At 43.3% G+C, this 26,718-nt stretch overlaps 1 protein-coding gene across 4 annotated transcripts in view; it reads left to right on the top strand.

Moving 5' to 3' along the window:
• The window catches only part of rere (arginine-glutamic acid dipeptide repeats), a 177,258-nt gene extending 150,813 nt beyond the window's left edge, over positions 1–26,445 (top strand). For 3 of the 4 annotated variants that reach the window (XM_023331958.1, XM_023331911.1, XM_023332085.1), the window contains 12 exons: positions 30–110; positions 12,247–12,409; positions 13,805–13,897; positions 14,396–14,595; positions 15,617–15,778; positions 15,855–15,962; positions 16,363–17,726; positions 19,473–19,689; positions 20,781–21,501; positions 23,806–23,979; positions 24,070–24,262; positions 24,336–26,445. In XM_023331958.1, the coding sequence (XP_023187726.1) occupies positions 30–110; positions 12,247–12,409; positions 13,805–13,897; positions 14,396–14,595; positions 15,617–15,778; positions 15,855–15,962; positions 16,363–17,726; positions 19,473–19,689; positions 20,781–21,501; positions 23,806–23,979; positions 24,070–24,262; positions 24,336–24,369 (3,510 nt within the window). In that variant the 3' untranslated portion in view covers positions 24,370–26,445. The remainder of the gene's footprint in view (positions 1–29; positions 111–12,246; positions 12,410–13,804; positions 13,898–14,395; positions 14,596–15,616; positions 15,779–15,854; positions 15,963–16,362; positions 17,727–19,472; positions 19,690–20,780; positions 21,502–23,805; positions 23,980–24,069; positions 24,263–24,335) is intronic. The other variant, XM_023332018.1, reaches the window with a different exon arrangement.
• The last annotated feature ends 273 nt before the right edge of the window (positions 26,446–26,718 follow it).

Below are 26,718 nucleotides of genomic sequence, written 5' to 3'. Positions count from 1 at the left end.
TTTCTTTCTTCCTCTGTGAAAAATTGCAGAAGCGCTTCATTAAAGGGCTGAGACAGTTTGGCAAAAACTTCTTCAGGATCCGAAAAGAGCTGCTGCCCAACAAAGAAACGGTAAGATGTTTTTCTTTTGTTTGTTTTGTTTTTTGTGCAGCTTGAACTTTTCCAGAGTTTGCTCGTTTTAAATACAGATGCACAGAAAAACAAGGTGCCGTTCTTGGGAACCTCTTGAGGGGGATGTTTTGAGCGCTGCCGCTTTCCAACTACAGGCCTTGTTTTGTAATTACTAAGACCTGCATTAACAGACTCCGTGGAACAGGAAACATAAAATTTTAAATCTGCTTCAAAGACTAGACATGATTGCTGCTTGTAAAGTTGCAGCACACCATCGCCCGATTGTCCTGCATGTGTGCTGTAAACTGTAACAGTTTAGTGTCGACCTTTACAGCAGTTATCAGTTGTCTAATGCTTCCATTGTTTTATGGAATGCTTGTGTGTCAAAGTTGCAAAAAAAGGGCTACAAGATCCTGAAACATGAATAAATGAGATTTTTTTTTAACTTTCCAAACACTTGAGGCTCAGTGGAGGCGGCCGTTTTATCCTGTCACTGCCAGCGCTTTTGATTTGTGGAGGCAGTTATTTAATCCTTCTCACACTCTGTAATTGTGTTATTTGCATGCCCTAGCAACGTGGGGTGTTGCTGTTGCAATATTTCCCTCCGCTGCGTTTGAGTGAATGCAAACGTCGCTGCGGTAATTGTCGCTGAACAACTGTGTATGACCTCTGTCAAAGTGCAAAAAAAAGCTCAAATCCCGGCCCAGGTAATGATTAACGACTGCTAACTTTTATTGACTGGAAATTGTAACAAAAGCAAAACACGGTTCTGACTTTGCTCCTGTTTGCTGAAATTTAATATCGACTACAAAGCAACCCACCGCCAACAAAATGCAAAGTTTCCGCTCTACTACAGGAGAAATTTAGAGCAGCATTCTGCATTTTCCTACAACAGAAAGCTTCACACCTTTGAGTTGGCTGCTGGATTACTCTCTCTGAGAAGCCTCGATTCAGAGAACCTTGCAGACCTTGTTGTTTTGTGCGGCTGCTCCCGCTGGAAGTGTGTCGGCACAATGCTGACACAGACATCAAAGCGAAAAAACCTAAATTGTTTGTCATGCTTCTCATCTGCTTCATTTCCTCGTCTGCTGCAGGGCGGGGGTACAGCAGACCTCTCTGTCAAACACGCAGACTTTCACACACTCAGGAACTCCTCGGTGCTTCTGTGTCACAGTTTCTTTTTATTTCTGAAAACCGATTCAGACCTTTTGAAAAAATGACATCTGATTTATTCATGGACCAGTTTCTAGTAAGAAGTTGTGCTTTGCATTCATGAGAACTTTTCTTTATATCGAAAATATTTCCAATCAGATTTGTATTTTTTTTTGGTAGCAAGTGTATAAGCCTCCTTTCAGCCAGCTGACTGGCAGTGAGCAGCAACAGGTGGGGAAGGGGCAGCACTGTGTTGCAAAGAAAGCTCCAGTCATGATGGCGTTTTCGTTTTAACAACAATTTTGCGTTGAAGAATATTAGCAGCTCTGTGTCCTCAAGCCTGAATCCCATGAATGAGAAATTCTGGCGCGACGAGTTTGCTCTGGCTGGCTAAAGGAGGCATCCTAGATCTTTTCAGGAGCTTACAAGGAAGATTGTGTTGTTTAAAAATACATCTAGGAGAGAAACTCCAACAGATGGAGCTTCTTTCAAGAGAAAATTACAGTTACGCAGCCGATTGCAGGCTTGCTACCTGAGCAGATAGCCTGCCTAGCTGACCAGCTTATATCAGCTTGTTGTACTTGCCGTTCTGGTTTTGGTTTATAAAACCAGAACGGCAAAAAGGAAAAATATTCTGCACAATACACACTTAAATATTACTAAATTTCTGGTCAAAATCTATTTAGCTTTTTAAAATCTCTAGTAATTTATGTAACATTACTCTATAAGTAGTTTGATTACTTGTGTTAACATAAAATATATTGGTGATATTTTCACTTGGTTATTCTGGCATAAAAGTCTTAAGCTGAATCCTTTTATTCTTTAATAGTCATTCCAGTTATTCTTAGTTTTATTTTTTAATATGTGGCTGGTTGATTGGCTATAAAGGCGGTATTAACGCAGTCGAACCTGGAGGGGGAGTTTACTTGGCAGGTAATAGACCGTACCTCTTGCCTGCCACCACAAAGCAGAGAGAGAGAGAGAGAAAATTTTCCTCCTGCATATGAAAAATAAACTGGCCTGTAAACACTTGAAGGGACGGCTGTCGTGACATGTGAAGAATGGATATAGCTTGTTTTAGATGCTAAAAATGCCTGGCTTGCTACATGGAGGATTTAAAACATTACATGATTCCAGTTATTGTGCGCCAATTCCTCAAGGAACGCTGCGTTTAATATCTGCCTGTCACTGCAGAAGGATGATATGGATTTCTGTTGGGCTGATCTCGTGTTTTTACTCATATTTTGTTTCATAAATAGAGCAGTATGTCTCACATGCCTGCTTACTCCTGCTCTAAATCCTGGCGCGTAGCGCGGAGCTTAAAGCCCTCGGGCGGATATCCAGGACTACAGAGGTCCGGTACAGAGTGTCTGCCCCTCGCTGCTCCTCCTCGCTCGTATTAGACGATCTGCCCCTGAAGCAGCACAGCTCGAACAGCCAGTGCCAGGGGTAAGCGCCCAGCTCTGTGTAAACACACCAGGCCTGACTAGCAGTGAGGAATGCCTTATATAAAGTCACAGCAAGGCCCAGCGGGGGGAAGTGGGTGTGCCGTCTGACCGTCTGCAGCTAGCTGTGCTGCCACCATTTCCTTCACTCCTGAGAGGACGTCATGGAGCACGCGCTCGCTGAGTCCACTGTTTGAACAGCTCAAATATGCTAAAATGGCAGATTAGAGATAAACTCTGCGGCTGTTATTTTTTTACTGGAGAGGTTTTCAGGAAAAATGTTGTTTGGGGATGGAGGGAGGGAGGGGGGTCAACAGACTGTATTTGCTAAACAGAGCTGTATCAGCTTCAGCTTTGTTTGCAGTGCAGCTCAACACAGAAATGGACAGGCCAAAGCTTCCAGAGATTAAAGAGGAAAAAAAACCAACATCCTATAAATCATACGCACAAAAACATATAAATTAATTGTTATTTAGACTTTTAGGACACAAAAACGCATCTCTAACCTTACTACTTTATGACAGATAAAACAATTTTCAGTGCTCAGTCACTGGTTTCTTTTCATCTCACAGAAATTGGAAAATTAAATACGCTTCAGTGAACAAAAATACTATTGCAATAACATCTCATGCTTGACTCTGTGCTCAGTTTTTCTTTGTGTCCCGAGAGATTTTAAACGGCATGAAAGCCCAAGTAATTTATTAACTTGATATACGCAGAAGTGTATTATAATGTTTATTTATAGACCGTAAACCTGATGAGCAAGAGAACAGAGAGCAACTATAATCTAATAAACCCAGTGAAGTAGCATAAAATGTTTACAAGCTTAGAGCAAAAGCTGTATGTTTGTATTTTTATCAACTAGTTCTTTTATATTATTATTTCTGCTGTGTGTGCTTGGTGCTGCTGAGGAAGGAGGACTCAACGTTGAAGATGACCAATGTCTGCTCAAAGCAGGACGGTTGGAAAATATTTTCAATCCTGTTTATATATTCTATATTTTCTATATTTGGGTTCTCAAAGGTAAATCAGAGCCAAGAGAAGGAGGTCAAAGCTTTACAAGAAACTAGAATCAGGAGTCAAACACAAACATTTGGATTAGTCCATTTGTTCGGTTTGTCACCCAGTGGCAGCAGGAGGTGAACATTAGCTCCCCCACAAATTGAATCAACAAGACCTATCAAAACCGAGAGACGCAAGTTAGCGCTAGCTTGCTACTTAAATAAAATGCTTCCACAGCAGAAACAAATTAAATGTCCAACTTAAAAGTTTTTGTTTTATATATGTTGTTAGTGTTTATTTGATATAAACCACAAACCCACACATATTTTAAGTAACGTGATAATAAATATTAAATCTGAAAGTTATATAAACCAACGCATTTTCTTACTCTTACCATTGTTTTTTTCTCTCTAGTTTTACAAAAATGCAAAATTATTAACCTAACATAATTATTTTTATTTTAAAGGGAGTAAAACTATAATAAATCTGTTAATTTCACAATGAAGGATTGTGTTTCTTGCTTTATCACCTACCAGGTTAAAAAAAAACCCATAAAGCTGTGCAAACCGGTAACTAGTAAAGCCACAATCAGATTAAAAGCAACTAAAAAGCCCTTTTGGTTCCTACAGCACAGGAAGGGGATTGAATTAGCATCCGCTAGTTTGTCTTTACATCTTTCAGCGTGGATTATTAGCATTCAGAAGCGTTGGCGTTATGGTTTTCAGGGCCATGAACGACCTCGTCTGTGCTTGTGATCTTTATTTATTTATTTTTTACCTCATCCTGATTTTTAGCGCTCGGATCAACCAGAAGGTGACGTGCCGAGCCTCTCTCGTTTCCTCCTGTGTCTGTGTGTAAAAGCGGCGCTCTGTCCCCTCCAGCTGCTGTCATCTTCTAGACGGCCAACAGGAGAGCACTGCTCTCAACACAACCTCACAGCAGATGTTTGCCCTGGTACAATCTGTACAAACGTCAAATTGATTAAATTGCATTGTCCTTAGCCCAGCAGTCCCAACCTCGGGGGAATAGGTGTGATTATAAATATTTAGGTTAAAACATTAATTAAAGCTGCTGCAAAATTACGGTGGCCTGGTGGGTTTGACAGCAGATGAGAGAACAGGATCGGTGTTTGGTAAATGGGTTAGCGTGTTTAGGTAGTAATATTGCTGTCAGCTGAGATAAACCCAACCAGCACATATTGATGTTCTTTTAAAAGGCGGCAGGCAGCTCGGCACAGCTGAATGTAGGCAGATTAATAGATGACGCTCGGTGTGTAATTGAGTCTTTGGTAGGCTACGTGTTGTGTGGGTTCTGCAGACTGGCTTATCAGCAGAACACACCGGACTGAGCTGCCAGTGCAAAGGCGCTGTTGCCTTCCACTCTGCTTTCACTGGGAAAAGAGCTTACAGCAGGAAAAACACGAGTGCTGATTCTTCATCCTGTGCATCCCTGACCTGTGAAAGCCGAGCTCATCCAGTCGCCCCGTTACAGAAAGGCGCTGCGCAGCACGGCCGTCGCAGGGCTGCATGTGGAAACTGGTTAACCAGTTTCCAGAGATCCTCCTCCATGCTCGACCTCATCGCTTTGCTTTATTTAGACATTTTAATGACTAAACGCTGTTTGTGTCTGATTCTATAGATAATTAGCCTCTAAATATTAAGAATTTCTTTAAAAATAATTCTTTATTGCCAAGAATTAAAGACAATTTAAAGAACAGTTAAACAATTTTGCAAAAGTTAACCCAAAGCTGCCACATTTTATAATGTGTTTATCATTTTTTGTTGATTCAACAAGTTTGTGTGCTAAGTTAAATTATTAAAATTGAAAATTCTAATCCAATTTGTAAGAGTTAAATTGTTAACATGTCTGGGACATCTGTACAGTAAGGTTCCTCTTGTAAATGACTGAAAAATAGCTTGGATACTTTGAGAAAGAGAAAACTGACCAGGTTCCTGCCGAATAGTGAGTTGAGTCTGTATACATATTTCATCTAAATAAATATAAGTGAACATATTCCAGTAAGTCTATGATGTTAATGTTTTTCTGCTTTATTTAAAATCTAGAGCCCCAAATGGCTACTAGTTTATCCTGATATTAAGTGCCTCAAGCCAGAATTGGCTTTGAATAAGCTTTGAATTGTATAGAAAACTAAATAATCACAAGATTATCCTCCATTATTTTTTCATTTATCTAATGAAGAAAAGTGCCTCAAAGTACATGCTGCCGGTTGGTGCTTTCATAGACCAACAGTGGTAGTAAAGTCTTTAGTGTTAACCTATTTTTTTTGGTTTCCATCTGCGACATATTGAAACATTTTTCACATAGGAGATACATACACATTTTCAGCTTCCCTTAATGGAATCTGTTTGATTGCCAGGTAAAATTTCACGTCTGATTGTTTTTGTTTTTTTTGGGCTTTAATTAAATACAGGTAACCTAATGTTTTTTTACTTATTTGACTTTATTTTCTTAAGATTAACAGAAATGAAGGTTTGGGCATAAAAAGGGAATAACTGAACTCTTTGTTGTAGTCAAAACTGAGAAAACCTGTTCATCTTCTTTTTCTTTTTTGTGCATTGTCCTAAGGATAAACAAAAACTAGAATCAGCAGGTTAGACGTTTAGAGAACCAGACATTGGTGTAAGCCATGAAAAGGCTGATCGGTTTCTCTCCACTAAAATGTTTCTGTAATGGCCTCGGAGTTAAATTCTTGCCTCCTCAACTCTGTAAGCACGCAGCACGGTTCCTCCTACATTAGCAGTCAGCTCAAAGGTGATGGAAGTCAGCGCGCCCGCCAAACGAAACGCTGTACGGCTGTTGAGGAATTCAAGGTCCATGGGTCAAGCGCATATATAATAAACCGCGGTTTGATTTAGTTTAGAAATACTTCCCCCTAACCTGCCTGAAATGAATCAGGAAGCAATCTGCCCTCCTCCATGTGAAGGCTGAGGAGGAAACGGGAGGAGCTCAGCTTCACGCTGCTCTAATGGATGTTTACACAACTCACCGTCATCCAGCAGAGCCCAGAAACAACATCCCAGTGCTCTCCGTTCCCTCATACCGCCTGAAATATTTATCACGCATTTTTACTTGCTGAATTAGCTTCAGTAAGTAAAACCGCTCGGTTTCGGCCTTGATCGTCTATTGTAATCCACTGCTGGCTCGTTCCTCCTTCTTGTCTCTTCCCGGCTTCGGACTCGGCAACTCCCCCTCGTCGCCTCTTCCCCCAAACACTTCTCCTTTCCCTGCCAGCAACAGCCTTAACCGTTTGGCTTCATGTCAAAGCAGGGGCCTTTTGTGGCTCTGTCACAAATCTGCCAGGAAAAACAGAAACCATCTGTCCGGGCCTGGGCCTGAGCGCGGATGAGGGTGTAAACACACGAGTTTAGCCCTCGCCCTCTGCCCTGCCAGCTCATACTGGACCACCTAGACCAGCAGCGCAGGATCACGGACTCCAGCTCCTCCACAAGTCCTACCAGCAATTAGGCTGCAGCCGAAATTACTGCAATAGTTAATTATATTTTGTTTCTAAATCATCCATTATAACTTGTTGACCTCAGTTTCTGCATCACGACACATATCGTAATGCTAGTTGTTAAAAGCTGTTTTGTGCATTTATAATAAACTTAGTCTGTATGTTTCATCTATAAAACATGTTTTTTATCTATAAAACATGTTTGCACCCTTACAAGGACAGATATTTGACATAAAAATAAAAAATCCTAATGTTTAATCAAGGAAGGTAGTTTTGGTTCATGTGGTTTATTGACGACGGCTCCTGATCTGTTTTATATCGGTTATAGCCGCAGCACATGGCTAATTAGCATATCAGTACATCTGTGCATTACTGAAGCCATTTCAGAGCTGCTGCGTCTAGATTAATTATGTCAGCTGTCATAGATGGCAGCACATGAATTCAACATGTGTTAACTCGTCAGGAATATAAAACCAGTGAAATATGGTCCAACTGGTGGAGACTGAGACACAATGGCAGGTTTTTGTTTTACTGCAAATCCCAGGGTTGAAATCTGTGTTTTATGGAACTAAACGGCACCATTTAATGCCTGTACACAACAATTATTCAGAGTTACTGTTTGAATAAATAATTAGAGCTGTTTGGCGCTCTGTTTTGCCTGTTACTCTGACCAATGACTTGAATTTTGCATAGACAACAAAGAAAAATCTACATGTGAAAATCCTTAATTTGAAGAATGTGTTGAGAAATATATTAGGAGAAGTCAGAAATTGATTCCTGGTAGAGTTGTGGAGTACCTGAAAGAAAATGTCTGATGTATTATAATACAAATACTGAAATATCAGATGTTTTGTGTATCTGTTCTGTTACATACTATTACATTTTCAGCCTCTACCTCTCATGGAACATGCTAAAGCTCTTTTGGAAATCTGTGCTGTTGCCACTGAGAGGGACCGGAAATGTCCGGGTCGGCAAGTTGAAAGATAGCAGCTGACCGAGTGCAACAAGAGAGGCGTGTGAGCTGCAGAGATTCACTTTTAAGCCAGCAGGTCCATTAGGAAGAATGAATAATTGTTTCCAAGTTTGAAATGAAAGTAGTTCATGTTCAAAATGTTTTAGAAAAAGTCATAGATGGCCATTCCTGAATTCAAGAAAACATTTTCCTCGCTAATGTAATGTATAATTTGAAAGCCCAGACCTGCTTCCTGGCCATCCCAGAACTTTGATAAAATGTTTTAGCACATGGTCTCCAACTTTAAATCTATTTCACACTCTTGTATTTGTGTGCAGCTTCCTATTTTAAGTGGCAATAACTGCCCTGGAAGCTCTGAGTGTCGTGATAAGAGGGGTAAGCCCTTTGCTTGTCGGATAATCCAGCAGCCAGAAAGCTCCTGCCGATGGAAGCGGTCTAAAAGGCCTTATAATGCTGAGCTTATGTTGTCACTATCTCATGTTCTGCAGAGCAGCAACAGCAAGGTCTGTGCCGTTGTACAGCGACTCGGCAGAGTCTGAGAAAATTATTAAGCGAAAGCCACGACCTGTCGAGGTTTTGCTCAAATACCTTCATAATTTTGGTTAGTAGATTCACGTGAATGTAATTTATGGAGTTTTCAGCTTTTTTGGTATTAATTTCACTTTTAAGCGCCTAACTGGCAGCCCAGACGTCCGATCATGGGGGTAGAAACAGAAGGTAATGAAAGTTAAAGTGCTGCCTACGGCAGCATGACAAAGTGTCTTTGATGGAGAAAAGCACACAGTCGGCGTGAGAGACGCGACTGAAGCTTCAGAGGGCCTAAATTTGACATGCAGGCAGCCTGAGAGGTAATCTGTCTGTCTCCCTTTGACACTAATTTACAGCGCAAAGCTTCCCTCAGCTGCAGTAATGTTGTGTTCATCTTCAGCTGCTTTTATCTCGCATATTGTAGAACTTGGCTGCATGTTGAACCTGTTATGTCTCACGATCAATATCCTTTGTTTACAATGACTCATTGAAAGTGGTTGTTTTAGAACCGCACAGAGAGGATTATCTCTCTGGCTTTTACTCCACTTTAGCCGTCCTACCTCATCAAAACCGGCTCTCGGTTGCTTAAATTCATCAAGACGTTATTAATCCGCCTCCTTTGTAGCTCTGTTTTCATTTCCATCCGGCTGCAGCGGCTCATCAGTGCACCTGTTAATTCTCGTTCAAAAGCCTGAGTTAATGTTTTCATTAGGCTCGCCCTAATGTAATGGTACTTGACACAGTGCAAGTGATGGAGAGGCAGGGTGACCTTTCTCTGTGTCTGCCAAGCCGGTGCTGAGGCCGTGTGGTTGTCAGCCCGCAGCGAGGAGGCAGCGGCGCACCGCTGAGAACAGTCATTAAGCACAGAGCAAAGCCAGCGCACGGCACCGCTCCACACTTTTGATCTGCACATTTCAATTAGATTTCACATCAGGACGCCTGCTTTCCCTCAGTTCGCACCTGCGGCCTGCCTTTCCAGCTGGCCCCGGCCAGGTTGAGGAGGGAGGCGCACAGGAAACGACCGGCGCGCCCCGTAACCGCCTGAAATGGTTGCACAAACAGCACGGCTTTCAGGGAGCGGACAGGAATTATCGTTAGCTTCCTGCTTTTATGGAGTGAGAGAAGGAAATCCATGTTGTTTTGAGTTGGCCGTTCATTTTATTTATCCAAGACAGCTTCTTTTTATTCATGCAAATTTTGCGAGTGGAATTGGCCCAACTTTTCAAGATGGCCTCCCCTTCAGCTGGTTTCGTACACAAGCTAATGTGGAATTTGATCCAACTATTGAGACAGAACCTCGAAGATGGACAAATATTTGTGTTTCCAGGCCTTATTCCTTATCCAATTTTCTGAAAGTTTAATCCGTTTCTTCAGCCACTTGTCCATCCATCTGTCATTGTCAGTCTGTCCATCCATCTGTCTATCGATTTATTTGTTATCCTTGCGTTTGTCCACAACCGTCCCTCCATCTGTCCATTATTCAGCAATACATACATCATTTTGTTCATCATGTGTCCAGGCATTCAACCAGTTATTTATTAAAACATATGGTTGTCCATCCATCATAAGCATCCGTCCGTCCAACCATCCAGTGTCATCTTTGTAGATTTCAAATTTATAGTCCTTCTTAGGCCTGTCAAGATATCAAATTTTGCTGAACAATAAATTGCCCCAGAAGTTATTTTGATAAAGGATGATATTGGTGTTTTGACACCATTTTCAAGTGATGTAGTGGTAGAGGCCTAATAATGCAAACACACACTCTCAAAGATCAGTAATTTCACATTGGAACTGGAAGACATTTTAAATATCCAAAATAAATAAACAAAATAAAAAAAAGACAAATAAAATGTATACTAAAGACTCTGGAAACAAAATTGCTTTTCACAAAAGGGGCTAGTAGAGACCAATGCACTACACTGAAGCCTTTTTCATCAAGTCTTTGGTAGAAAAAGAGAGACATGAAAATAACAATCTTCCATGGAAATGGAAATTATCAACCTCGTTTTAATTTATCATGCTATTAATTGATTGATTAATTTATTGTTTATTGCACCAGCCTTAGTCCTGCCACTGTTAAAATATCTGCTAGAGCATCTTTATTTGTCATCAGCATAGAGAACCAGACTGGAGTTTAGTGAAGATGTGAAGGAAACTCTTGCATGTGTTTTGCAGCACCTTGATTTCCTCTGAAATTCTAGCAGGTTCCGCTAGAGCCCAACACTCTTCAGTAAATACTTTCCAGTGCTGCTTTGCCTGATAAAATGGGAGTCCCTACTGTTTCTGGTAGATATGAATTTCCCCTAAGAACCACATGAAGAGAGATCTCATTAACTGGCCTAAATCCCACTGAGTTTCCCACAACTACCAATCAAAGCAGCAATTCAGTAAAACCAAGCTTGCTCCTTAATGTTGAACCTAAATGACTTGTTGAAATAAAAAAGCTTCTTTCTTGTATTTTAACAGCCAACAGCTACAAGCCTCAAGCAGACTTCTTTGACGATAAGAAATTAAAGCAACTGCAGACCTTTTGTTTCCTTTTAGTCCAACATGCGATGCTTTTGAACAGCTGGCTTTGTGTCAGTTAAATACTTTTATAAACATAAATTTTTACCAAATTGGTTTTCCCACCTCTTTGTTTTTGGCAAATTTTTACAGACGACGTGGCGCTACTGCTGAAAAGCCGTTAATGCATTTCAGAGAGCAACGGGCTGACTAATTTATGTCAAGTTTTGCAGCTGAAGCGGGAAGGAAAACAGTCAATAGCCATTAAACCCGGGGAGCTTTGTCGAACAGCAGTTTAACAGACCGCCGCCTGTAGATGGCTGCCCTCTGGGCTTTAAAGATTACAGGTGACTTACTGCTCACTAAACAATCACATACCATGACTTCATGAATTTGCCATCCTGATATTCCACTAGTTAGTTTATGGTTGGTAAGAAAGGTTGTTTTAACTACTTCACTCAGCACTTTCCAAAGCTTTGTTATGCGTTATTGCGATATTGCAAAACAGATGTTAATATGCAGCAAAGTGCTTTCTGATCCATGATTGCATGTGTAAATGTTTCAGTCGGGTATTGATTTCCTGGCGGCCTTTTGTGCGTGGGATTTATCCGCCCGGCTCGCTGGCAAGTGCACCCCACCGAATGTTTGATTAAAGTTCAATTGACTCTTCCAGCGAAGGGGCGAGGAGCCATTTCACTCCCTATTTGTAGCGCCAAAGCGCTGCCTGACATGTTCTTTTGTTCCCATTCAACCTCCTGCCACCCAGGCAGCCACCAAAGCACTGATCCTAATATCCCCGCATTCAGCGAGCCTCCTTGCTTAATCCAGGGACAGACAGGGCTGCAGCACAAACATGCCTCAGGCACCTACAAATCCCGACATGGACTGACCTGCGCCGCAGCCCTTCGCTCCCAAACGCTGTATTTACTCCAGTTTTAGTTAACGCAGATTCTTTAGCAAGTCGACTCAAAACGTTTTTGATCCAGACACCTTTATGCAGCCAAAACACAGAATGCCTGAGCGACTCTTTTGATGGTGTTAACTGCTCTCTTTCAGGGGGACTTGATTACTTTCTACTATTATTGGAAGAAGACACCGGAGGCAGCCAGCTGCCGAGCCCACAGGAGACACCGCCGCCAGCCTGTCTTCCGCCGCATCAAAACACGAACTGCTTCAACTCCTGTCAACACCCCCTCACGCCCACCCTCAAGCGAGTTCTGTGCGTATACACACCCCAGTTACTCTCCCTCTCAAAAGTATTCACACCCCCTTGAAATCTTGTTCGTTTGTCAGGTCACAGCCACAGTCTTCAAGATATTTCAATAGGATTTTATGTGACAGGCAAAGTGCAAAAGGGTGGACCAAAGTGGAAGGAAGAAAATTATTTTCCACAACTAAGAATCTGAGTTTATGTTCAGATTCTTATTTTACTCTTAACCCTTTACTAACGCATAAATAAAATTTTAAGCCCATTGCCTTCATGAGTCACCAATTAGTAAACAGAGATAACCCGTGTAATTTATTATCGGTACAAATCAGAACTCTGCCCTATCATAATAAAAAAAATGAAAATGGTATGAAACGACTGCAAACCTGTCAAGACATGGCTGCCCACCTAAAGTGACAAGTCAGGAGGTGGAGAAATAATCAGAGCAGCAGTCAGGACGCACTTTATAAAAAAAAAAAAAAAAGATTGCTTATTTGGTACAGACAAGAAATGTATATCAACACGATCTTATACCTTCATCATAGTTTTTATAGCCAAGGCTAATAAACAACAACCTCCATAGAAGAATAGTTAACAGGTGATTTAAATGAAAGGTTGAGGTCAACAGTAAATACAATAAAATGATCAAAAAGAGATATAGAACAATGTATTTAAAACTACTAAATCGAAGCAATTACAACTTTAAAACTCTAGAGGAAGTGCAGAGATTCACAGCTTGGGTGGAAGAATATGTTGAAACTATTAGTAAAGTTTAGCAGAGTAAATATATTCCTAAAAGTATTTTTAGGAATATATTTATATATTATGTATTATATAATATATATTTATACATGTTACTGAGTAAATGTAACAAGTTAATGCCCAACTCTGATGGTGGCACAGTCCAGCTGTGGGGAAGCTGTTGGTTTAGCAGTAACAGGCGTGTTGTGGTTTTTATATCTAACTATATTCCTGTGTTGTGATTAGTTTAGACTTAAACTAATCACTAAATTCACCTGAGAATCTTTGTAAAGAATCTATGAAAATTACTATTCACTGATGCCGCCAAGCAATCTGGAACTCTTACAAGGAAGAACGGCAAAATATTCCAGTCTGTAAACATGCAAAGCTTGTAGAGACAAACCCCAAACGACTTGCAGCTGAAATGGCAACTAGAGGTGGATCTACATGGTAAATGCAAACGTACACCACAGCATCCTCTTCCTTTCACTTCACGATTATGCCCTACTTGTTGTTTCTGTGTTGCATAAACCAACAGTTGTGTACGCTGAAGTATTGTGGTTGTCGAGGCGTGTGAATACTTTTGAATGTGGCAGATTACATTGAGACGAACGCGTATCCTGGATCTTCCAGTGTGAAAATGTGATGCATTTGTCTCTCTTCCAGTGGACCTGAGCTCCGCCAGCGAAGATGACTTTGACAGTGAAGACAGCGAACAGGAGCTGAAGGGCTACGCCTGCCGCCACTGCTTCACCACCAGTAAGCAAACCACATGAAACCACTTCAGCACACTGCTCATCATTTGGACTCGGTTTGCTATTCCTGCTCTGTCCCGGGATCCGTGTGATCCCACCCCAACACAGAGCCGTGTGACAGATGGGCATCAGAGGATGTCAGGACTAATTTGATCAAATCAGACATGAGCCCACAGCTCGTTCACTCTCTCCACCTCATTATCCTTCCCTCTCTTTTTTTCCACACAGCTGGCTCCCAGAACCGGGCTGCCAGCTGAACAGTCTAAGGTTGCCATCACACGGGTGGCTAATACGTCTCGCCTCACCTTGTTAACACAGAATAATAAATCACTGACAATTTAGGTGCAGGCTATAGCACTGGAAATGTAAAGTCAGACGTTGCTCAAGGCGCTTCCTTGTGTTCTGTAGTTGTCTGTTTATTGCGGTGTGTTGTTTATTCCTTTCGCGTCCCCCCCTCCCCATGAGAGTGTCTTATTTCACAACTGTAAATGGGTTTCCTCAGCCTCCAAGGACTGGCACCACGGGGGCCGGGAGAACATCTTGCTGTGCACCGACTGCCGCATCCACTTCAAGAAGTACGGGGAGCTGCCCCCCATCGAGAAGCCCGTGGACCCGCCACCATTTATGTTCAAACCCGTCAAAGAGGAAGAGGATGGCCTCGGCGGGAAGCATAGCATGAGGACTCGACGGAACCGAGGCTCGGTGCGCCAACACTCGCTCCCCACACCCATCCACCTATTCTCACCTTCACAAAACAAATCTTCTGACTGTTTCCCTGGAGAAATGAGCAGCTAGACTACAGGACCTGTTGACAATAAATAAATAGTACAGGAAAATAGCTTTTTATTATATTCAGAGTTCTGTGCATTCTGGAAATGTATGGACATTAATTTGGAGGGGACTTATTATGCAAAATTCACTTTTTGCCCATTTATGTACTTTAGCTGATTGTAAAAGCAGCCCAAGTGCTTAAAAAACAATCCAGCTGATTTTGACAATAAGTTTATGCTTTTTTGGTGTCTGGAAAATTAGGTGTTATAGAAACCTCTGTTGTTGAATCACAAACGACAGGCACTGTGCTGTTACCTAGCAACACCTGCCGAGCCCTGCCCATCACCTAGCAACCACTTTTACCATTGTTTTCTCTGTACAATGGCTGCTAGAAAAGAACAGTTTTGATGATGACTTACCATCCAGAAACCACTTGCTGCATTCTTGTTGGTTGCACAGGAGGCTCCACTTCTGCTTTTCAAAGATGTACAGTTGTATAACTGTGCATCTGTTTGCAGCCATTTTCAAGTGTAAACGGCTAACAGCATTTTAATTTGAAGTGAAAAATGTAATGAACATGTTTTGTATAGCACATAGCCTAACCTGTTCAAGGAATTATATTAGGTAAATATGAAAAAATAATGCAAGCTTGGGCAATTTTTTGTATTTTCAGACTTCATTCCATTTTCCACTGTTTGAGAGTTGTAATTTTCTACCCATTCATGCATCCGTCATTCTTTTATTCATTCAGCCTTACAGTCTTGGGGTTTTACAGGTCCATTCTATGTAGAAATTTACACAAATCTGTATGTTGCTAGTGAACTATAGTGTTTATCTTTGCTAGTGAGTCTGGAGTGATTTTGAGTTTGGGACATAAAAATCTGTAAGAAGTCAACTTTTAATGTCGTTTTACGTGGAGGCCTAACACCCTTTGTCTCGACTCTGATCACAGATGTCAACGCTACGCAGTGGTCGTAAGAAGCAGACAGTCAGTCCTGATGGCCGAGCCTCGCCTACCAACGAGGATCTGCGCTCCAGCGGCCGCACTTCGCCTAGCGCAGCAAGTACTGACAGCACCGACAGCAAGACAGACTCCATGAAAAAGACGAGCAAGGTAAACATCACATAAATGCATCAAAAAGCATTTTTGCTCTGCAACTGTGTCCGCTAATGGCGCCGCTGCTTTGCAGAAGATTAAAGAGGAAGCGCCGTCACCTATTAAGAGCGCCAAACGGCAACGAGAGAAGGGAGCTTCGGACACAGAGGAACCTGAAAGGGCCAAAAAGTCCAAGACACAGGTGAGTCTGGGTTTGTGTTGTTCTAAGTCTGGTGCTGTAGCGGTTAGCTTGTTTTTTTTTTAAATTTTGTCTTAATTGATTCCTATTTTACAAAACTTTTAGTCACAACATCATAAACCATACACATGTGCATCATGATAAACAAGAATTAAATAGTAAGAAATACAAAGAAATATATAAAAATACACAAAATTAAAACTTGATCTAAAATAATAACGTGTATCTATTACAGGAGTGGATTTATCAAGCCTGTTCTCTAAAAATAAAATGGGATCTGAGTTTCACATCAGAGCTTTGCCGCCATAAATTCTGTTGTTCGATCTTCCATATTTGTTTCTTTTTGAAGCTTCTTGAGGTTTCTTACGATGAGCTTCATCCGATGCTCCTCTGTGTCTCACAGGAGCTCACCCGGCCGGATTCGCCCTCTGAATGTGACGGGGAGGGAGAAGGGGAGGGCGAGAGCTCCGATGGGCGGAGCATCAACGAGGAGCTCAGCAGCGATCCGAAAGACATTGACCAGGACAACCGGAGCTCCTCCCCCAGCATCCCCAGTCCCCGTGACAATGAGAGCGACTCGGACTCCTCGGCCCAGCAGCAGCAGCTCCTGCAGAGCCAGCATCCGCCGGTCATCCAGTGTCAACCGGGCTCCTCAGTTGCCTCCTCAGCACCTGTTCCTCCCACCGCCTCAGCCCCCTCTCTGCCTCCGCAGGTGGCGCCTACTGCCGCCTCCACCTCTCTACCTCCTCAGCCGCTGCCCCAGACCAACCCGATGTCTCTCATCCAGGCCGGGGCGTCGCTTCACCCTCAGAGGCTACCTTCTCCTCATTCGCCTCTGACTCAGGCTCCGCCCCCTGGCCCGCCTCCTTCATTACCCAGCCCCCATCATGGCCCCATGCCCCCCATGCCACATCCACTACAGCCAGGACCTCCTCTTCTGCCACATCCTCACGCCATGACCCCTCAGGGATTCCCTGTGGCTGCCTCTCAGGTCCCGCCCCCGCCCATTTCTGGCCAATCACAGCAGAGGTCTCACAGTCCTCAGCCTTCCTCTCAGAGCGGAGGCCAGCCTCCCAGAGAGCAACCTCTGCCCCCTGCATCCATGCCCATGCCTCACATCAAGCCCCCTCCCACTACCCCCATCCCCCAGATGCCCACCCCACAGTCTCACAAACACCCCCCTCACGGCTCTGTCCCTCCGTTCCCTCAGATGCCTTCAAACCTGCCCCCTCCTCCTGCCCTGAAGCCCCTCAGCTCTTTATCCAACCACCACCCTCCATCAGCACACCCCCCGCCCCTCCAGCTGATGTCTGGGGGGCAGCAGCTCCAGCCTCCACCAGCCCAGCCTCCGGTTCTCACCCAGTCCCAGAGTCTACCGCCGTCAGCCAGCCACCAGCCTCCCCCGCCGCCGCCTCTGCCCCCTCCGTCAGTGGCTTCACATCCCGGCGGGGCGCCACAACAGCCCCCGTTCTCCTCACATCCTTTCAGCACAGCTCTACCTCCAAGCGGCCCACCACCTTCCTCATCGAACTCTATGCCTGGCTTACAGCCGCCCTCTTCTTCTTCCGCCCCGACCTCTTCCATCTCCATGCCACTCCCTGCCTCGGTCAGCTGCGCTCCGCCCTCCCAGGCGGTCCCGCCTGTACACATCAAAGAGGAGCCGCCGGATGAGTCTGAGGAGCCAGAGAGCCCGCCTCCCCCGCAGAGAAGCCCCTCCCCAGAGCCCACTGTTGTCAATACGCCCAGCCACGCCAGCCAGTCAGCACGGTACGTTTGGAGGAATGAGAATGGTGTTCATTTCATACCTCTGCAGTTATTGTTGTTTCATATTGGCAGTGATTCGTTTGATACCACTTCGACAACCAAAAATTAGCTTCAGGCCGGTATGATAAAGGGAGGTATTACGTAAAATCAACTTTTTTCTGCTTTATCACCTGTTATAACATTATTCTAACACCAAAAACTTATATGGAGTGTTTATTTGATTCATTCATGCATGTTTGAGAAATCCTTGAATCTCCATAGCAACCATTGGGGTGCCTCACAAAGCGCCGCCTATTTATCTAAAGCTAAAGCTCCTTCACCAGCCGAGCTCCTGCAGACTAGTGGCAGCAGCAATTAGCAAACTCCTGCAGGATCATTGTTGTAATTAAATGCTGAAGGCAGAGGATCTGAAAGAGCCGGAGCGTCTTAAAGAGACAGGCGCTCAATTTCAAGGCTTCAAATTACAAAGTCAGAATTTCTTTTGTTATGTTAGGTATATAAAGCATTAGCAAACTCCTGAAAAACAACCGAAGGTATTGTAATTACTTTATTGAGCTATAAAATGGCACTATGTGCCTAGAAAATATATGTGTGAGAGCAGAGATGTGTCTATTGTCTCTGCTGGAATACGTTAGCTGTTTTAAAAACCTAAACTAATGAACACTCGCGTGCCTTGACACCAGTAGCCATCCCATGTATGCTAACTAGTATAACTGGAGGTTTCTCAAGAGTGATCTAATGAAACTCAACCGGCTCAAATGGAGATCAGAATCGATATAAATTAAGATCTAATATAATCATCAGGAAAAATTGCACATTTATATGAAATTATACTGGGGATTTTTATGACTATTTTCCTCTCATTATTCTTGAAAATACTTTAGTGGAAAGAAATTTTAAATTGTTTAGGGAATTCATGACTCTATGAAATGAACTGGTTAGTTGACTCGGAGCTGCAGAGGAAGAAAACAACCTACAATCCTGAGCTCCACAATAGAATCACAATCAAAATGTACAATATCAGAACTGCAGAGGCTGCTGGGAGAGGCCAGTCACTTTCAATCCCATTTATGCTTTGCTTGTCCACCATATATTTGACTTGTCAGACAAAGTTTAACTGCCCTTGATTCCTAAAGCTGACAGATTATAGTGACCCAAATCCTAAAACCGATGCAGAGCTTTGGAGACATCACGATGATGAGAGAGCAGCGTGAGGAAATGTGGGTTAATCTTTACAGTTGAAATACAGCACATGTGTGTTTAGTCAATATGGTGCAGCCAGTACATAAGCTAATATTTACCTATGTGGTTACAGGTTTGCTTTGCTCCAAAATCAAAAATGCTTGCTCCGCGTTTTGAGGCAGCAGATTGGATGTGGTCAGCAGAACGTCGGTCCAAGGCCGCAATTAGCCTGGAGGTGGCAGATAGTTTAGAATTACAGAGGATGGAGCTGGGGCAGATTAATTACAGAGAGACGTGAGCAAACCTCGGGCTTCTGAATATGACTATCTGTGGTTGTCTTGTGCTTAAGTGACTCTCAGGCTGCCAATGAATAGCAATGAGGATTTTAATTCAGAGTCAGCGTAGCAGCAAAAGTGGCCGCAGTGGGAGTTTATTTCCTCATTGAATAATGGACTGTTGTAATGCACGACAGGGCATTAGAGTCACATTCAGAGTGTAAAATTGAGATGTAGCTCGCCTCTGATTGGTCCGAATTGACGAGCCGGAAATGTTCTGTGTTTCCGACAGGTTCTACAAGTACCTGGACCGAGGTTATAACTCGTGCGCTCGGACAGATTTCTACTTCACTCCGCTGGCCTCGTCTAAGCTGGCCAAGAAGAGAGAGGAAGCTCTGGAGAAAGCGAAGCGAGAAGCGGAGCAGAAAGCGAGGGAAGAGAAGGAAAGGGAAAAGGAAAAAGAACGAGAGAGAGAGCGTGAGCGGGAGAAGGAGGTGGAGCGTGCAGCGGTGAGTACTTAATCTTATTTGTCAATGTCAATTTATTGAAAAAGTATGTAAAGACAACAGATGTTGACCAAAGTGCTGCAGAACCCAATAAAACGAAGCAAGAAATAGAAAAAAGTCAGGTTAAAACTAAACCCAAAAATAATTCATAAATGTTATTATAAAAGAAACTCAAACTCTGTTTGAATCAAATGCCAAATAATAAAAATAGATAGTGAGCAGAGTTTAAAAGTCTCAATAGTTTTGACCCTTTTGAAGTTTAGGAGTACAAATTGCAAAATCACCTCTGAATTTTAACCAGGATCTATGAACATGTACGAGAAACTGGTTGGTCGACCAAAGATATGAGGGGCTTTTTACCTTTTAAAAATATCAAGATAGTCTTAAAATCAATCCTAAAATAAATGGGAAGTGAATGAAGAGAAGCCAGAACCGAAAATATGTGTTGTCGTTTTTTAGAGTTGTTAAATGATGACCTGCTGCACTGTGGACGTTTGTAGGCGATGCAGACATGATTTATATAGCCCAACATAGAAAGTGTTACAATAATCACCATTTTTCAAGGTCTTTGGCTGGGACGTATGACTTCACCTTGGCAATTCGTCTAGTTGGAAAAAAACTGGACTTTACAACAACATTTATCTCTTAGTCTAGTTTAAAAACACTATCAAAGATAAGACACAAATTTCTGACTGCAGGAAAGAAGCAAAGGAGGATTATACATTTTCCAAAGCTGAAAACATCAATCTTATTTTCATTTAAATTCAAGAAACTGACTTTCAACCAGAGTTTAATGGCAGTCAGGCAGTTTGAAGAGTGGTTTAAGATAACTCACACTATCTTGTTTAATTGGCTGATAAATTTGAATATAAGCTCCAAAAACAAAGGAAGGGAATATTATGTTTTCTACAAAAAAGGACCCCAGAGGCAAAATGTAAAGGTTAAAAAGTAGCGTACCTAGACTAGAGCCCTGAGGGACGCTGCAAGTCAAAGGAGCCGTAGAAGAAGAGCCCTTCTCCTAAATGAACAGAAAAATATCCTATTCGTCAGGTTAGACAAAACATTTAGCCTAGATGTTTTGTTTCTCCCCACAGAAAGCTTCCAGTTCTGCTCATGAGAGCAGAATGGGGGAGCCCCAGATGGCCGGCCCCACCCACATGCGGCCACCGTTCGACGGCCCCCCGACTACGATCGCAGCGGTGCCTCCATACATCGGCCCCGACACTCCTGCGCTGCGCACCCTCAGCGAGTACGCCAGACCCCACGTCATGTCGCCCACCAACAGAAACCACCCATTCTTCGTCTCGCTCAACCCCGCCGACCCGCTGCTGGCCTACCACATGCCCGGCCTGTACAACGCCGACCCCGCCATGCGGGAGCGGGAGCTGCGGGAGCGGGAAATGCGGGAGAGGGAGATCCGCGAGCGCGAGCTGAGGGAAAGGATGAAACCGGGCTTCGAAGTCAAACCCCCGGAAATGGACTCGCTGCACCCTTCCACAAACCCCATGGAGCACTTCGCCCGGCACGGGGCCCTCACCCTGCCCCCCATGGCCGGCCCTCACCCGTTCGCCTCCTTCCATCCGGGCCTGAACCCGTTGGAGCGTGAGCGGCTCGGCCTCCCGGGGCCCCAGCTGCGGCCGGACATGACTTACCCAGAGAGGCTGGCAGCAGAGAGGCTTCATGCGGAGCGGATGGCCACGGTGGCCAACGACCCCATCGCCCGCCTGCAGATGTTCAACGTCACGCCGCACCACCACCAGCACTCGCACATCCACTCCCACCTCCACCTCCATCAGCAGGACCCTCTCCACCAAGGTGAACGAAAGCCCTGCTTATATTTAACAATGTTACTGTAATAGTTACAGCATGTTATCAGGAAAGTTTAGGTAACTTGATATTTTAACATGCTGTGGTAGCTTAAAGCTACAGCATGTAGCTTTAGTAAAAAAATATGTTATTTGTTAAAACTGTCAGCATGTCGTGACAGTTTACTATGAGACAGATAATCTGTGGAAAGATCGATCTTCTCCCTGTCAAAAACTACCAATCAGAGCCAGGAGGAGGATCTTAGCGCTGTCAATCAACACCATGTACGCGCTGCTCAGTGTGTTAATGGTGAAGAAACAACTTACCATTGCAGGAAAACTTTTTATGTGCCATCATGGTCATGGTCATGCTAACTAGCTTGAGTAGTTCGCCTCTGTTGTGGTGGACCAGCTGTAGCATAGCAGAGAGCAAGCAGCAGCGCATACACAAGGATGATTGACAGCACTAAGACCCTCCCCTTGGCTCTGATTGGTTGTTTCTGACAGCAGTGTATTTTTGTAGATGACAGTAGAATTATATGGAAAAGGCAGAAGAACTCAATTTTTCCACAGATTGTTTCTCATATCGTACTCTTACGATGCAGTGACGGTTTTAACAAATATGTATTTTTTTTTTTTTAAAGTTGCATACTGTAGTTTTAGCTCAAAGATTTTTATGATTTGCCATGAAGTTAAAACTGTTTGATCTATAAGATTTATTAAAATAATTAGATAAAATATGCAATGTTTTATAAGATGCCTTGTACTTGTAGTTATTGAACTTGTCAGTGTTATTTGGTCAATTTATATTCAGTGATAAGTTTACAGTGCCTTGCAAACTCCTTAAACCTTTTGTAACATCATGACCACAAGCTTTAATTTATTTTAGGCTTTTTTACTGTGAAGCAGAAGAAACATAAATGTAGTTTACAGAATATCTCACAATTAAAAATCTGAGAAGCATATTGTTCATTCTTTGCCCTAATTGGTAATTATAGTTTGCCAGCTATTCTGGCTGAGGTTTACATTCAAGGAAGATAAACTATTACATAGCCAAAGCCGCAACTGAATAGTTAATTTTGCTTTTTTTATGCATTAGAAGAGTTAGCCTAGTCAAAGTCCAAGCCTAAATCTTACTGAGAGTCTGTGGAAAGACCAGCAAAGTGTCGTTATCAGACATCCAGCTCAGCTGAACTTGAGTAGATTGTGCAAAACTGATAGAGATGCAGCCATGCTGCTGTATTTGCAGTAAAATGTGATTTTATGGGTTTATTATTTATTCATGAAAAGGTTTGAAAATCAATCCTCTAAAACCCCAAATGAAATCTATTGGAGCTTGTGGTTGTCTAATGTGACAAAATGTGAAGAAGATTAAGGGGAGGCAATACTTCTGCAAGGCTCTGAAGACGTGAATCTGCAACTCCAGGCCTCCACTGCCACTATCCACCTCTGCTCCAACACCTGAACCAAACGGACGGCTGCAAATTCAGCCTTTTGATTCAGCCATGTTGGAGCAGGGATGCATGTAAAAGATGCAGGACAGTGGAGGCCTGGAGTTACAGGCCTTATTAGTAGATAATTAATTTGTCATATTTTCTGTATTGAAGTTGTGATGTTTTGTGAATTCTTGTTTTACTCCTCTCATCGCAGTAAGCAGTGACTAACCGGGAAATTTTACTGTTCAACCTTTAACAATTTACCCCAAACTGGGCGGGCGTTTATCATATCATTTACCATCTACCATAATAAATTTCATATCGCGATTAGAATTTTGATTTATTGTCGCAGTAAAGTCCAATTAATCTTCAAACCCCTAAAACTGTCAGTATTGTTTTGATTGTTAGGTTTACTATTTTCTCCAGTTTGTTCAATGAGAGTATCAATAAATATAAATAAGTTTGAAAATGTAATTATATGCAGTTGGTGACAAAAATCACACTTCTTTGTGTGACTGGTTTCCTAAAGAAGTGTTACAGATAGTACTTTCCTTGAGAGCAGTATTTGTGTTTGTGGAGATCTGTTTGCTGTCATGCACTCACAGCTACGGTTACCTAAAAAGAAGTGACGAATAGTTATTGTCACTTCTATCATGATCACAATAGTACCAGAAAATACCGCGATAAAAGTCCGTACCGCCAAAATGTTCAAATATTCGCATTAACCTAAACGATTGCAAGCGAGAGCAGCTGCTGCTTTGCTCCATGAGAGGAGAGCCACTGTATGAAACCGTGCATCACCAGCAGAGCATGACCTGCTGCTGATGCACTATGATGTGATGAGTGTACCTTGACCCTAAGACTCTGACACCCAGAAGGTGGTGGTGAATGTCTTGTCTGTCCTCCAGGCTCGGGGGCCCACCCTCTGGCCGTCGACCCGCTGGCAGCCGGACCTCACCTGGCGCGCTTCCCCTACCCGCCCGGCGCCATCCCCAACCCTCTCCTGGGCCAGCCGCCGCACGAACACGAGATGCTGCGCCACCCGGTCTTCGGTAAGCGCTCCCTCCCTGTCGACGCCGGCTACCCATAATCCATCACCCCTGTGTTCCGGCGCTCCTCCTGACCGCATGCTGTCCCTCCAGGTGCTCCGTACCCACGGGACCTACCAGGGGGTCTTCCGCCGCAGATGTCCGCAGCCCACCAGCTGCAGGCCATGCACGCCATGCAGAGTAGCGGCCATGCAGAGCTGCAGCGGCTGGCGATGGAGCAGCAGTGGCTCCACGGCCACCATCACATGCACGGCGGGCCACTTCCTGGTCAGGAGGACTACTACAGGTCAGATGAGCGCCAAACGCCTGGAACGTAAACCAGGCGTTCCACGTTTTTAAAACTCCTCTCTCTGTTTCAGCCGACTGAAGAAGGAGAGCGACAAGCAGCTGTAACCAACCGGAGGGAGGCGGCGACTGACGAGTGCAGGACACAGGAAGTTGTCACAAAAGCAGCGGTCTTGGAGGCTCCTTACGAACCTCGGAACACCTTCAGTCTTGAAGAACAGGAACAGGCCGAGCTGATCTTTTGAGTTTCTTCAGTTTCTGTTCCCGTTGAGGACCTTTGATTTTCTTTTTTTTTTATTATTATTATTATTATTATTATTATTATTATTATTATTATTTTATTTTTCAAGACATTGACTTTCTTTGGTATATAACCAGTAGTGACAACATCCTCAAGACTCCTGCATGACAAGCTTCCCTGATGTTTTGTAGGTGCTAGAACAAGACACTGTGCTTATCAAGAAAAAAGAACGGAGAAAAAAAAATAAAGACCTGTCAGACCATTTATGAAAAAATAACAAGTGCTATCTTAAATTCAACCTTTATTTTAATACATTGTTGGAGGTTTTTCATAATTTTAAGAAAAGCTACAGCATGGCGTTTTTCAGTCTGTAAATAGTATATATAAACATATAATTATAATTATTATTATTACTAGGTGTGGACTCCAAGTCGTTTCAGCCTCCAATATAACTTGTTTTGAAGCATTATCCCTTGTTTCAGAGGGGAGCACCATGGCATTATACGAGCAGTTTCTGAGAGTTGCGGTTCGGTTGTGACCTCACTGTGTTAGATTTAGTCCCACATACGCTTGTTGTATGTAAACCATAATCCCCCCACCCCCGTTACGCACGCCTCCGCATCCACCCGCCCACACATCCATCCATCCATCCATCTATCCATCCATCGGCTGTAACGCGCAGCGGGGTTGTCAGAGTTGGCGTGTTGAGTTACTGATCTGAAACACTTGAAGAGGCGACGGACGGGAAAAGGAGAACTTTGCACTGAGTGAGCATCCTGGAGCTCGGCTAAGATGGTCTCATCCTTTTTAATTTGTGTCATCAGCAGGAGGGAGCGGTACACCATCGCCGTGTGTAGTGGAGCGGTTTTAATTTCAACCACATGGACCAATTTCAGGCCAAATAAAGAGGCGCCTTCTCTGTTTGTTTGAGTTTTTTGTTTCAAATCGAGCAGGATTTGAATTTTGCTCAATCTCAGAGCCTAGGAGGACTTTTTTAACCTTCAAACAGTAGCGCAAGACCCGCTGCACACGGAATATGAGGAAACCACTTGCATAGGATCTGTCTGACAGCATGAAGTAGGCCAAAAGACGTCAAAAAGCAACACATGAGCTGAAGAAGTTCAGGACCTGCCTGGAGTCCCTTTGTGCCGCCTCCTGGGTTTCTGCTGACCAGCAGGAGGCGAAGGGACCGTTCTGTTCACGTTCTCATTGTATGCCTTGTTTTTATGTTTTTTAAAGACGCGCCCAGCTTCCTGCAGCTCGGGAGTCGTGTGTTTGTGTGCCACTGACTGTTACCTGTCGTATCGGTGCACAAGCCCATGTTTTTGTTCGTTCTGCTATTTTCCCGTGCACTAAGACTGTTTGTCATGGACATGTTAACGAAAAAACATCTGTGGCTTTTTCTTATGTTTTTTTTTTTTTTTTTTTTTTTTAGTCTAGCCAGTTGAAGAGACTGCACCCCATTTTCCCATGGAGCACTATATTTTTATCTTAACAGCGGCAAAATTCAAACTTATCAAAAAAGGACTTTGACGCTGAAGACTGCCTGTCGCTTCATCTCACCGTTTCCCATCACTCCTCGTCTCTCTCTCTCTCTCTCTCTCTCTCCTCATCATCATCATCGTCATCCTCTCGCCTCGCCTTTTGATTCCCTCTTTTTTGTGTCTCCGAAGCCTTTGATGTTAAGTGTTGTCAATGGTTTAGCTTCTTGTTTCAAAGCGGCAATAGCAGAATGTAAATTCTGACTGCTAAGATTTATATATATACTGGTATCTTGAAGCTTATTGTATATACGAGTAGTCGCCATGGGATGACACAATGTAAAACAAAAAGTAGAAATAATAAGAAAAATTGTGAGTCCTGTGTTCTCTCTCTCCATTTGAGTATTTTGTAATTTTTTTGAAAAATTTGTGGAATGAAATAAACGAATGAGTTACACCACAGATCACGTCGTCATCCTGCTTCAGTCGCCGGCGTGGATTTGTTTGTGCTGATTTGTCGGGATTTTATGAGGCGAATCGGAACAAAGGGGCTGCTTCCAACATTTTCCATAGGTGAAAATCTGAAAAGTGTGGCATGGGTTCGGATTCAGCCTCTCTACAACCACCTCTACAGTTACAACTAGGTGATTTCTGGCATGCTTCAATCAGTCTCCCATCTAAAAATTTTGTTTTTTACTAATTTGTCTTTGCAAAACATCTCAATCTGGGTGGGAT

This window comes from Xiphophorus maculatus, chromosome 1 (assembly GCF_002775205.1).
Source record: "Xiphophorus maculatus strain JP 163 A chromosome 1, X_maculatus-5.0-male, whole genome shotgun sequence".
NCBI lineage: Eukaryota > Metazoa > Chordata > Actinopteri > Cyprinodontiformes > Poeciliidae > Xiphophorus > Xiphophorus maculatus.
The sequence above is the reverse complement of the archived record's forward strand: the minus strand, read 5'-3'. Positions and strand labels throughout refer to the sequence as shown.